Here is a 14,306-nt window from a genome sequence, read left to right as displayed (position 1 = left end):
TAAATAATTGCATTTCACACCATCAGTAGCTTTTGACTGTATTATGTGTCTTGTATAGAATCAAATGTATGTGTAGTTTGCAGGATCAGGGCTTAGTTCTGACTGCTGTGTCAAAGGACAAGCACTGAAGATAAATCATCAGGGTGTTTTTGTTGTAGTAGCAGATACTGGTTTTCATTTGTAAATAAAAAAAAATCTGTACTTAAAACATGTAAAAACTACAGTCACTATGTTTTGATTATATTGATAACAATTATCACAATATATGCCCTACGTACCGTATAAAGCTATAAAAACTCTGGAAAGCAAGAAGCAACTTGTGGAAAACAGAACAATTGAAATAAAACTGGATACAAGTGATCTTATTTTAAAATGTCCTTTCCATATGGAGTCACTTAAAAACATGTATTGTAAACCTACCTGTTCTCCAGCCACTGTACATACTATTTTCTACTAACCAGATGACAATCTTTTTAGATGTTTGCCTTCTTAAGAGTTTATTGGAAACATAAATTCTATCTTTCTGCTCCTCCTAACAGGTTTGAGAATCTTACCTATTTAATGGCATGCTGCCCTAGCTAAATGACGAATCCTAATCCTGTCTTATTGCTTTTCAAATGCACCAACCTTCTCAAAAACACTGGATGGTGTCATCAAACAAAACCTGATGTTCTGAATGATGGTGTCCGTATGCCTCCAGCGTCTTCTATCATGGCGCAGCCAGGCCTGAACAGCTTCATACAGCTCTATCTCTGGAAACCTGCTCAGATGATCATTATCCAAGTAAGACATGAGCTTCTCAAAGCTCAGATAGGAAAGGAAGTCAGGTCTGGACATGAGCGGCACAAAATTCTCTAGCAGAAAGGAGTCCAATTTTTCCCTGACTCCTTCAATGTTTACACCAAAATCATCCAGAAGTCTCATAATTTCTGCACAGTTTTCTAAGCAGATTTTAGCTAAGAGAAAAGAGCAGCAAAATTTTACCACCTCTATGAGCTGGACATACATGGCAGCCTGAAGGATTTCATGAACAGTGTTCATACTCAGTTCAATAGTTCCATAGTACATGAATTGAAGGACATGACTGAAGCCTGTAGCTGTCAGGCCTTTCAAATGGATTTTGTCCTGATCTCGTTCTCGCATATCAGCTGTGAACATAATCCTGAAGTAATCACTCTGGGTGGCAAGCAGTGCTTTATGGGCCTGAAATTGGTGATCTTCAATGACAAGTGTGACATCAAGAAGCAATCCCTCCTCATACAGTGCTCTGAATCCAGCAGAGACACTGGTGTCATGGATGGAGGAGCTAAACCCTTCCACGTCCCCTGCCATGAATCACCTGGGGGGAAGAAAGAAAATACAAATAAAAATAAAAGTAAATTGTTATTTCTAATAACATATCACAAGCCCTTCCTGAGCAGATAAATCCTAACTGAGACTGCTTTTATTAAAACTTTAAAATCTTCACCATCCTTTTTTTTTCAGCTGAAAGATCAACTTAATATACTACTTAAACCATGAACTTTAAATTTTCTCCACCCAAAATATTCCCAGTTTAAAGGAAAGATAATGAACAAGAATAACTATGTAATACTTTCAAAAGTGACTCCTCAGTTTAGTGGAACTCAGATTCCAAACAACTTAGTGATCAGATAATAAACATGAAATGCTAAAAAGGTTGTCATGGCTTTCTTCCTCTCCCCTCTTCGATCTTTCTACGGAATTTATCTCAGGGGAGCAATAAAACACCCACTCTTGAATATCAAAGGTTTCAGAAAGGAAATAGAACTTCCTCAACTTCAGAAACAAGCTCCAGTAGATCAGTACAAGGTATAACCTAAAAAAATATGTATCTTAGTCTCGTTAAAAAAATGTCATTTTACTCAAAAGTTATTTCTAAGAAACTAAAAAAGCTCAGAGATACTATTTAAGCTTGTGTGTTTCACTTCTCTTGTAACAATGTAGTCACCTCCTCCCCTCCCCCCATTGTTCTTATTTTAGGGATTAATTTAGTGGTGAGACTTCTAAAGTGCAAAATGCTAAGGCAATAGGAAGCACAGTAAACAATATTCTGTTTACCAGGTTTGGTCAAGCTTAATTGCTTACTAAGCATTTGAACATTTGCAAATGCAGTGCTACTTACGTGCAAGCTATAGTCAGTAAATAAAAAAGCAAAAAAGAAATTTAATACTAGCAGGATCCTACCCTGTTAAAGTTAAGAAGATTAATAGTCAATAAAAACCCAAATCAAAACATGTTCAAAATGCAGGAATTTCTCAAAACCTTGCTCATCTTCCTTGAATTTCGGTAGGGTGAAGTTATACAGGCAGCTTGAAGCAATCTGAGAATTTATCACTAGGGCAACAAGTACTCTCTGTCCTCCTTGCTAGGTCCGAGCTCCTGCTGGTGCTTACCCTAAACCATTTTGGGGGCTCACTGGACTGCTTTAGAAAGCCAATGCAACTCTGAAACCTGACAGAAAATTAAACTAAACCAAACCAAGGGTGGGGGGTAACAACACACACACACTACTGCCCTGCAGCACACACAAAACCTCAAAACCTGAGAGCTTTCTGCTTATCAGTGAGCTGACTTCTGACCGACACTACAGGGGGTAGGACACAAGAAACAACCTGAGGCAGCACACATCAGCAGGGAACAGGGAAAAGAGTAACATACTCCCCTTTTGGCATTAATCAGCTCCTAGATTTAGTTCAACCATTTTTGTTTCACTTTATCCCACCTTAAGTTAGGTGGGATAAATTCCACTGCAACATTCACTCAGTTATTTGTGTGTGAAACTGAATTTCCTGTAACAACTGAAGTTAACAATGCTTTGGTTATGGGACTCTGCATGAAAAACTTTCTAAAACCTGCTGATTTTCAAGGTTAGAGAACTTTACAGCAGTATATGGACCCAGAAGTGTCTCCACGTTCACCCAGGTTTCTCAGCTTCAGAGAGCAGCTATCACATTACTCCCACTTCCTCACGCACCACGTGCTCGACTGCTGCCACTCTACTGGAACCCATTTAATTTGACTCTCGTCAATGGAGAGTCATCTCCTGAACTCAACAGCACAATCCTGGAAAACAAAATCAGAGATACTCTTTTGTCTATTCAAAACTAAGATGGTAAGTGGGTGCTTGTAGCCATTCCTCATGGAATCAGTACTGCTCCCACACTGTCAGTCAATGCCCGTAGTGCTCATGACAATTAAGGCCTTATGACAAAATTCAAATTCCTGAGAGTAAAAGCAGCAGCAAGAGAACAAGATGAACTTTATTTCCAGTATCCATGCTAGCATGCTTCCCTCAATGTCACTGACAACAGAGAGAAAATGCAAACTGCTCCTGAGCTTCATATTGTGAGTCCTTTATTCCAGCACACAGCACGTGCCTACCAGAAAGAAAAATTACCATCAAATATTTTCCTTAGTTGTTAGTAATTCTAACACAAAAGCAGATGAGGAAAGAACTACTTGACTAACTCTTATCACCTCAAAAAGAAGCAACAACCTGAAAAAGCAGCATAAAGCCTGTCTTCACAGGATTTTTGCTAATAGCAGTTCTGATAACAAACAAAAAGGTAAACACTACTATTAGCTTTTGTTTCACTAGAGCACTTGTAACTCCTTCTCTCATGCCTCCAGTCCTCTGATGTTTAATAATAGTTGAGCTCATACTTTAGTCTTGCTTGTTTAAGAGATTTAATGGCCACTTGCCTCTAAATGGGCCACCTGTTTTCATAAAACATACAACAGCTTGAAACAACAATGCCTCTGTTTTATCTGAAACTGCCCAAGAGGTTGAAAAATTACTAGGATTCTCAGACAGAACAACTGTGTAAGTTACGTTAGGACACAAGCTAAAACATGTATCTCAGATTTAATTTCAAGATCAGTGGAAAAAGGAGGATGGGACAGTTAGAATTTGTGAATGTGAGATGTGAACAGAGTAACACAACAGTATGTTGGGAAAAAACAGAAATGAAGCAAACATCCCCCAGGTAACTGATGCAACATACATTAATCTAAAAATAACAGGAACTCCCATCAGACAGGCTCATGCAGGTGGCAATCTCACAGAAAGGATTTTTTCAAAACAGTACATACATTACTGCACATGTGAACAACAAAGAACCATACCAGTAAGCTCCAAACACATACTAAGGTCTTCCCCCTTAACTTGTGAAAGCTATGTACTCTGCAAATAATAGGAGAGAAATTAACTACTATATAGGACAGCTTTAAAAGGCTTCAAAAAAGAAAAGGTGGCAAGGGAAGGTAAACAGAGACAAATGGTAAATGCACTAAATCCAGAGAAGCACCTCTGGTGGTCGTTTTAGGGATCAAAGTAAATAAGTAACACACAAAACCCAAAAATTCGCCATCAGTCTTGGGCAACCAGCTCTAGGGGAGTTGGACCAGATGGCCTTCAGAGGGCCCTTCCAACCTCAACCAGTCTGTGATTCTGTGATCAAGTTGCTTTTATGTAGAGACTGCAATTTTTTTTGCATTGTTATTAAATACAAATAATATAAATACATGCAAAAAAAAATCAGATGTAAGCTACTACCCTTCAAATTTTAAATCTATTAGAAAATAAGATGACAGGAATCACCAAAATACATTTTAAAAGCACCTGTATTTAGGGAACGCTGCTTAGGGTTCAAATTTTCACATCTCTTTAAAACTGATTATTCTGTAAAAATGTACTAAAACCAGATGCCATCTCCACCCTACATTGGTAACAAAGTGGTCAATGCTCTGAAATTATTGCTGTACAAGTATTAAAAAAGGGGGATTTAAGCCACTTAATCCTTGTTTTTACATCCTTACTTAGATTATTTTACTCAATCTACAGTTTTCAATCTCAGTATATCTTGCCCCCCAAACATCAGACAGCATTTACCATTACACCATCTTAGGAAGCTTCAGGATTCTATGAGTGAAAAGGAAAAGACTACTTGTTTTACTGCACTAAATAAAATCAGAAAATACCATTTTTTGTCATAAAACTACACAGTGTATCAGCAGATATATTTTTCTTTACAGCACAAAAATGTATTGGCCAAGGGTTAAAACAGCACAGAAAGTGGGAAACTAGATAGTTAAATGCATATGATGATCCAGTGGTAAAAATCTCAGTTTCTATAGTCAATATCCTCAGTCAAAACCAAACAGCAATGTCATAGTTCAAATATTTTAAAAAAGCAATGCAAAATACTCTCAATTTTAGTGATTTTTATAAAGCACAGACATGCCATTCCTCCCACACACACACTTGCAATCTCACATGTAATTCTATGCACTATTCAAATGCTGCAGCTTATTTCCCAGAAGACAACAACATAACGTGGGTTTTTTTTCGTATTTTCAATAAAAATGCAAAATTCTGAGTTACATCTTCAGGCATGCAAATCACAGTAACACACACTTAATCCTAAAACACGCAGCCTACAGTGGTCTGTAAGAAGACTGGAACAAAGAATCCCAATGTATAAACAATAAAAGGAAAATCCAAGTTGACATTCTGCATTGTTCTGCGCATACTAGAGCTGATCAGTGTAATGCAGCACAGGAAGTAAGATTCTCTGCAGAAAAGGCAAAAGAGAAAGACCCTTAATGTTATTAGCTTTTCCTGACATTTCTTCCTCTTATAGCACACAATGCATTACAGAGTATACTCTGCCATGACTGTACAAGCAATTACTTGGAACACTGATTTCTCATCTTTATTCTGCAGCTGTAATAAAAGTCAGAAAACCCTGTTCCAGACTGCTTTTTCTTGCTAAGCAAGGAGGACCTTATTTCCTCAGGTTGTCCGAGGCTCTTAGTCACAAGCAGAAGAAAGAGAATCTTAAATGCCAAGATGATTGAGAAGGGACTTATGGAACAGCTGCTTTTGGCTCATGACCTGTTTGATTTAAAAATTCATCCAAAAGCAATACTTCCTGATAGTAAGTGTGACTATGTAATGCATAGGCTTATATGCACTTTCCAGGGATAGAAATGTATTGGTCTAGGAAAGTATTGATAATACCAACACTAGCACAGGAGCTGAAAGGCAGGTTTCTGTTTTCCTTTACTACCCTTCTTAGTAACTCATTTGAGATGCTGAGATAGAACTAGTAAGCTCCTTTGTTTATAGATAGCAAAGTACCTATTCATTCTATCTACCTCAGAAATTCTGAGAAAGCACCAATATGAACACAGCTGAGTAACAAAATCTCACATAATAAAACACTGTATCTATGAGTTTAATGGAAAGTTATTTCACCAGACATACAGAACCATACTTTGGTACTAAAATGGGAGCTTAAAACCCCAATAATCTGTTCCATCTATAAAATGCCTCTCATCTATCAAACACATGCATTTAAATGAAAATTTTAAAGCCACTACACATGTTCTGTTCAGTGAAGTGCGTAGCAAAGACTGCTTTGAGCAGAATTCTTTGACCCTCATTTTGTTAAAAAAAAAATTCCTGCACAAATAGGATGTTTCTCCATAGTCAAGCAGTATACACATGTATGAAAATAATATACACACATTCATTTGCACATACAAGCAAAATATTCAGAACCGCATTTACTCTTCCCTGAAAACTGGGTATTAGAATACACTGTACTGCAATCAGTAAGAATGCAATGAGCGTATAAATACAAATTTACACAGTATAAATAATTTATGCACCAAATTAAACTTCTGTTAACATGGTTTGACACTGAAACTATTAAACCTTGTCTGACCCACCGTTTTCCATCATAAATCCCCATGAATGGCAACAGAAAGAATGAAATAGATGTGAAACAGACCAACAACCACATCAAAACTTGCCATTGCTGTAACAACTGCAGATGTAGGAAACAAAGAAACCCATCAAGTTGGTATGTGTCCCATCTAAAATTCTTTATAATTAATATGTTAAGTTTGGGAGGCAACAAATCTTAACCACATTTTTAGGTTCATGCTGAAGTTTTGACCCAGCTCATGGCAAAATTCCTCAAACACCAAATTATTTTAGAAGTGAAGAGTTAAAAGCTTACCAGTCACTGCCAGTCAGAGGAACCAGACTGCCAGTACTCTAGAAATTAAACCTTAGGTATTCCTGAAAATTGTCCACGCTGCATGAAGAATTACTTAGGGACGTGCACCTGACCAGGACAACCTCTCTCATAATCTCTACCCATGTTGCTACCTCTGAGCAATCCCCATCAGTTTATGACAGCAGTGGCACTTTTTTAACACTTTGGCTGTCTCTGAGGTCATTATGGTTATCCTAGAAGCATTAACAGAACTAGCTGTACCCAAACATACTAAAACTCAGTATGGATTAGGTCTCAGCTCAGTATCGTTAAAAATCACTGCAAGTATGCTAGAACCCTACTTAGGAGTCTTTAGTTATTTCCATAAACTACAACACTACAAGAAAGTGTTTTATTTCTTTTTCTTTTTGAGAAGCCTCAAACTCAAGGTGGTCTCATATGCATTTTATTCATAATAGATAGGTTTCTCAGCTCATTTTACTCTCTGTTCCTAAAAACTTATTCTATAACCCAATTTAGTCTTTCTGCACAGAAGGATCTGAATGTTACAAGAACACATACAAAAGATGAGAACCATTTTGCTTCAAAATACTAGTGAACAGTATATTTTTCATATAGGCTGAATTTAGATTAATACTAATTCATTATCTGTCAGAAACTTCCCATTTTACAACACCAACCACCAGTGAATAAAATATGCTCTCCAGCTCAGCTCTTAAATCAAGCTTTAGGATGACTATCGAAAAGATTCTGATGAAAGTACATGCTTGACAAATATTTTAAGACTGAAAGGTGTATGCATCAGCTGTAGTTACTTGACCAGTTTAACTTCACTTAACTGAATTTAAATTCAACTTCCATCCCATGAATTAACAGAAATGAGATATACATTATTTTCTCACCTTGTTAGTCCTCTATGTGGATGATGTAACTGCACTTCATTGACATTAAGATAGTTTAAAATATTTGGCTAAAAGACCACTGCATCACTACACCTGTAGAAAAACATGTTCCTGAATGTAAAGCAACCTCAGCTCAATGATCTTCTGATTACATCTAATGATGATACCAGAATAGGTGCCCAGTATAAAATATTTCTAATCTATCTGTAACAGCGAGAATTGCCTTTTACTATAAAAACATGCACCATCACTAATATTTAAGAATTAAATCATGGTAGTGATTGCAGATTTGCCACTGCTCTCAAAGCGGACAGGGTTGCTCTATCCCAACTGCCAACATCCCTTACAGACAGAGAAAAAGAGAGAAGAGAGGGAGAGAGATACGCTTGTGGCTTTTATAATACCTGGTTATAATACAAATGTAAAAAAAAAATTAATAGTGATTTTTCTCATTGTGAAGATACTTATCAAGAAAACTAGAGTATTCTATGCAGAAAAAGTGGCAAGTACTTAGCAGTGAAAAATTTAATTATACTTTTTTTATACCAAAGTTTGTAGACTCATAAATTTTTAGCATAGTAAAAACGTAATGTGTTACAAGCAGTTTTTAAACTATATTTGTAAAAATAATTTTAATATAAATTATGCTACTTCAACTAAACCTTACAATTGTATTTTTTAGTATCTGTATATTTATTGCTAACTCAGTTAATACTTTTACTATGATCTGAGAAAATTAATGAGATTGTGCCTTTTGTTCAACACACAGCTTTTGACCTATCAAATGTCAGAACTGTCAGACAGGAATCACACATTAAACTTCTACAAATTTCTACCAAACTGGCAGCTAGATAAATAAAAGAGGTACAGCATAATCCAAGTTACCTGTTCTGCTTTGTTTGCTGAAAGGCATTTCAACACATGTGTAGATCCAACCCCGCCATAGGGCATAATTCAGGAAAGTGAAAGGAGATGAGTGACACTGGGAAAGTTTATAGGACATGTGGTAGAATTTAAACATGTTGGCTAAGTGGTGGAAGGAAAAAGACGGAAAGGGGGTTGGTGCATGGTGGTATGGGGAGGGGATCTGATTGTGAACTGGGGCAATGGAGGTAAAAGAGCTGGGTTACTCTCTTACTGATGAGTATACACAACAAAGAAGTCAACAGGAAGCCAGACTTCAGAAGTTCTGCCCTTTTATCCATTAACAGCTTTATAGTTCCCTATAAAAAGAAAGAAACAAAACCAAAACCCACAAAAAAACAAAACCAAAAAAAGCCCCCCAAACAACAAAACCCAAAACCAAACAATGAAAAAAACAAGATCTTTTCATTTTTAAGCGATACTTAAGTATTTACCAAACAGCTCAAAGCTCTAGTACCACTCCACTCCTGAGCTACAGCCTACTCGTTCTGCTCACAGATACTTTTTCCTCCCCCAGCGCCGCCGATCGCAAAATAGCCATTTTCGGGGTAGGAACTCAGATGACCTACTTCAGCTTCTCTGCTTGGCACATTCATCACCACTCCGCGGTGAGCCAAGGCTCACAGGCCGAGCTCCCCGACTACCGGGGCAGGCGGGCTCCGAGTTGGAGACGTACCACTCCGGGCCGCGGCCGTCCCTCGGAACCCGCGCCACGATCCCCCGTTCCGTGGGCTCACAAGGCTTTCACGGCGCCCGCCCGGCCATGCCTGCCGCCTCGCTACTGCCTGCCTCCCGCCGCCGCCCCCATCCCCGGTGCCCGCGCACGTCCGGCCCGCCGCTCCCACCTGCCTCGGCAGACGAAGCCGCGGTGTAGGTGGGTCCCTGAAGCTCAGGAGGAGACCCGAACCGCCCTCGGTGGGGGCGGGCAGCGGCGGAGGGGCACGGGAGACCCCGGCGGTGGCTTCACCTACCTCTCGGCAGCGGCGGCGCTGAAGACGCGGCTCCTCCCGCTGGACCGGCGGAGAGGGGGACCTCTGTGTAACATAAAGCCGGGGGTGGCGGTGGCAGCGGCGGCGGGAGGCGCAGGGGGGGGCTGAATAGAGGGGCAATGGCTGAGGCAAAGCCGTGAGGAGAAGGAGGAGGAGGAGGAGGCGGAGGAAGGGGGGATCCTGGCTCCCTCCTCCCCGCGGTCCGTGCTCAGGGGGAGGCGGGGAGCCGCCCCCCGCCGTGCCGTGCGGGCACCGGCCCTCCTGGCCCTGCCTGGCCTCACCCCCGGGGTCCCTGCCGCTCCCGCCCGCCCAAAGCCGCTCACACTTGTTTACCTTCTGCGCTGCTTAGCGCGGCCGCAGGCGCCATCTTCCCCCACGACAGGCACACCGCACCGGCCGTCACTTCCGCCGCCACCTGCGGCCCGGCGGGGGTGGGGGACACACACGCCCGGGGCGGCAAAGAGCCCCCGCCCCGCGGCGTGACCTGTCCCACCCGCACCTTCCTCCGCATCCACCGGCCCCTCCAGCCTATACCGGCAATCGCTGGGAAACCGGGCACGCCCCTGGAGAGCTCGCCTCGTACGGGAGGCCAGCAGCGCACGGCCGCGGCTGGGGAGAGCGGCACCAAGGAGCATCATCTGCACCTGGCTCTCAAAACAAGCGTCCGCTTTGGGTGGCTGGAGGGCGTGATGTTCCCTGCCACCCCGCAGCCTCAGGCCGGGCCCTGCTGCCAACCACGGCACGCAGCGCTCCAGCAGCTCTCGGCTTTAAGCGGGCAGCAAGCCCCGCGGGGACGGGGGGGTAGGGCTTGAGCTGACACCACCAGAGCCGTGGCAGCCCGGTTAGGACCTGGCTGAAGCCCTTCCCTGGCAGCGGGAACTGCAGGCTGGTCCCTGCTGCCTTCTCGGCCTTGCCAGCTTGGCGTGGGACACCGGGTCACCAGAGCCCCACGAGTCAGGTCCGCGGGCCACGGGCACTCAGCATCGCCTCCCGCAAGCAACAAACAGCACATTGCCCGCAGGGACGGAATGGCAGCGCGGCGTGGGGTGAACGGGGCTTTGCACTTTCCACTTGCAACTTTCCACGTTGCTTTTGCCACCTTGCCTTTTGCCTGGCGAACTGCAACTTTATTGCGAGAGGTGAACTAAAAAACTACACGGACCTCTGGTCTGCCACCCCCAAACTAGTCGCTACCTATTCTGTACCTCCCCATCGCCTCCCACGTCAGTCGCTGCTTTAAATAGCAGGACACAGGCTGCCACCCTCTCCCTGTTTATTGCAGTTCTTACCCCTTTTGCTGCCTATTTTCAGCTTCTCACCACCACCCCCCACCCCATGCTTGATGTACACAAGAGCATACCTCCTCTATAGCTGCCTCCCCCAAGTTGAACGTCTTTCCCACCTTTCACAGCTTCACACAATGAACCAGCTATTCCACGCACTGCTGCACAAAAGGCTTCCCACTGCTATTCCCACTCTTTTCAGCTGCCCTCCTACTACTGCCTGCTTCCTCCACACTACAGTCAACCTGCTGCCATTCACTCCTTTATCCCAACGGACTGAAGTCTCTCTACTCAGCCAGCTCCATACTATTCCACCTCAGCTGTTCACTCATGTGACAAATCTGCCCCACCTCCCCGGTCACTGCGTGAAAAAGTTACATGTGGGCTTAGGGTGAAATTGCCAACCTTTAAGTGCTCTGTCTCTGCTGAGACAGAGAGCATTCCTGCTGCCTTAGTCTCAAAGGAAGGACCTTCTCTCCTTTACTCATAGGGTGTCTCTTCTGCTGCATCAAGCATGTACCCACTCACATCTCGTACTTCAAAAAAGAGAAACTGCAGTTGAAAATAAGTTTTCTCATATACAGATGTGATACAACCAAGACTTCACACATCCTTCTGCTCTCTTGGGACTTTTGACCTTTGTAGGTCAGTGAGGGCGGAAAAAGCTAGTGGGGTTGTTTTGGTATTACCTGACTGTCATTTTGCTGTTTGCAGTTTATGGCAAGCAGAGATACAAGATGATCTTCAGGTCTCTTGTACACACTGCCAAAGATGACCGCAAACCTAGCAAAAAAAAAAAAAAAAAAAAAAAAATTTTGACACATTTATTCTCAAAATTTAAAAGCCGCCCCCCCAAAACCATCTCCTTGTCCTTGACAGTAGACATTTTGCCTCTAACGAAAAATCAAGCTATGTTTATAATGCTTCAATTCTGACTTCCTAAATAAAAATGAGACTTAAATGTGGGCCTTCAGCAAGGACCAGCAGTATCTACAGTACCACAGTTAATATTAATTTACACAGAGATTCAGGCATCTGCACAAAGCTAGCTCCCAAGTATTTCCCAGTGGCCTAAATCAGAGTATTGCAATGAATAAAACTATGGACAAATTTTTTTGAGTTATATAAAATAACATTTGCCATTTCATTTGAGTAATTTAAAACATTTAATCAGGACATTTATGTGTAATACACTTGAAAACTCCTAGAAATGTTCTTATCTGCTTTAATTAGATATTTGCAGCCTTTAGGCTTTACTGGATTTTCTTCACATCACAAATATTCCCAAATACAGTGAACCAAAGTAACAAGAGTATCTCAGAATACGTAAAATGCATAATTTCATTATTAAAATAGAAGCAAGTTGTAGGGTTTTTTCCTAGATTTCTGACAGAGTTCTTGGCAAGGATGAAATCCTTTTTCAAGGCTGCTGCAAATGTGACAAAAACTTGTTTCCATAATTTTACACTGCATTATTGCATAATTTAAACAGCTAACTAGCTACAGAGTCTAGTATTTTCAGTTCATTTTCATAAAAGAGTGATTATACATGCCCAGACGTCGAGGCAACTACAACCAAGTATTGCATCATGTTCCCACTGTATTTTGTGTATTTTGGTCATAAGCATCTATTGACTTTTTTTTTTTTTTTAATCTGAAACTATCACATAGCCTGATGAAAGATTAGATACGAAAACTTACTTTCCAGACCAATGTGCAAAATTATTGGGCTGCAAGACAAAATACGTTTTGTCATTGGCAACACCATTATACACAGTGTAAGGTTTCTTACCCTATTTTTATATTCATTTCTTCAGGAATCCTGGTAATGTATTTGCTCTAGGTAGCAGTGAGTAGAACTCAGGAAGTAGAACTCACTGCTAGCTCTTCTATCAGGAAAGCATGAAAACAGTAGTATTTGCCTAAGTGGGAGCATTGCTAAAACAAGCATACCAGTTTTATATAGATTTACATCATCACATTTCAGTCACATGGTTTTCTGCTCTGTGGTTTGTCTTTTTTGTTTTTCTTCACCCAAGTAGTTAGCCAGGCAAAACTGAGAACCGTGTCATTTTCCAGCAGGCAAAGCCACTGTTGAGGAATGTGTATGTACTCGACATAATTGGTTACTCCCACTGAAACCTGTTTCTCTGATCGTAATAGAACTCCTGTTAGTAGCAACAACCTCTATACCCTTAAGCAGATTCCATGAAGGTGAAATCAATTAGGTTTCCCAAGGAGGGAAGATTGTGAATTTGGCTCTTAGTCTGAACCTCTAAGCTGGCTCCCATAATGGGATCTGGGCTTTTATTAGAATTTTAAAGTTGTTTAGCTTGTACTCAACTCTGAAAACTGCACGCATTTGGCAGAGTTTTTACCTGTTTAGTACAAAAGAACTCAAGCTGGTCATAACTTGGAGCAGGATCTCCCTAACACTAAACTCTCTCTGTACAAAGCACAGTAAAAAGGATGAAAGGTTGAAATTCAAAATCTTAGCAGGCTGCTGGCGAGCAGAGATTACTAACATATGCAGAGTGCCATTTCACGGTGTGAGCAGATAAACCGATCTGACACCAAATTAGAGACACTCACTTCCAGCACATACAACCACGTCTTGCATCAGTTTTACCTCTACCTTCCCTTCTGCATCACCCCCACTCACTGCCACAACAAAACCTACACTATCACGCTGATTGATACACACAAAACACAAACACAGGACAAATCTCTTTTTTTTTTTCTTTTTTTTTCTGTCAGCACCTCTGAACCAAACTATGCCCGCAACCTCATCACCCTACCGCAGCCTTCTACATACACACCGCGCTTGCTTAGCACAGGGCAGCCGCAGGCCCAGCCGGCCTGGCGGGAGGACAAAAGACCCTCCCCTTTCCACGGAAACACTTTCAGAGGCGTGGATTCGCCAGACACGTCTCCCACCCGAGGTCACCGGGAGCTGCGTGTAAGCCCACACCCCCCACTCCCCCACAAACCCTCACAAACCCCCACAAACACCCACGCCCCCCCCCCCCTCCCCAGACCACCCTCTCCCGGGCCTCCCCTCAGCCGCCCCGCTCCACCCGCGACCGTTACCCGGCGACCGGCGCACGCGCACGCCGCCTTCCCGCCGCCGCTGCCGCCTCCAGGGCCCGGCGCATGCGC

At 42.2% G+C, this 14,306-nt stretch overlaps 1 protein-coding gene across 6 annotated transcripts in view; it reads right to left on the bottom strand.

The window, feature by feature from the left end:
* Positions 1 to 14,298, bottom strand: part of KLHL15 (kelch like family member 15) — a 30,271-nt gene extending 15,973 nt beyond the window's left edge. The window contains exons 1-4 of one of the 6 annotated variants that reach the window (XM_030469451.1): positions 14,238 to 14,298; positions 11,837 to 11,930; positions 4,147 to 4,204; positions 628 to 1,339 (exon numbers count right to left, since the gene is read on the bottom strand). In XM_030469451.1, coding sequence (XP_030325311.1) covers positions 628 to 1,332 — 705 coding nt within the window. In that variant the 5' untranslated portion in view covers positions 1,333 to 1,339; positions 4,147 to 4,204; positions 11,837 to 11,930; positions 14,238 to 14,298. Of the gene's footprint in view, positions 1 to 627; positions 1,340 to 4,146; positions 4,205 to 9,846; positions 10,080 to 10,197; positions 10,293 to 11,836; positions 11,931 to 14,237 lie in introns of those variants that run through there. The other 5 variants (XM_030469450.1, XM_030469452.1, XM_030469449.1 and 2 more) reach the window with 5 other exon arrangements.
* Between the last annotated feature and the right edge of the window lie 8 nt (positions 14,299 to 14,306).

The sequence above is a fragment of the Calypte anna genome, chromosome 1 (assembly GCF_003957555.1).
Source record: "Calypte anna isolate BGI_N300 chromosome 1, bCalAnn1_v1.p, whole genome shotgun sequence".
Lineage (NCBI taxonomy): Eukaryota > Metazoa > Chordata > Aves > Apodiformes > Trochilidae > Calypte > Calypte anna.
This window is presented reverse-complemented; position numbering and strand designations above follow the sequence as displayed.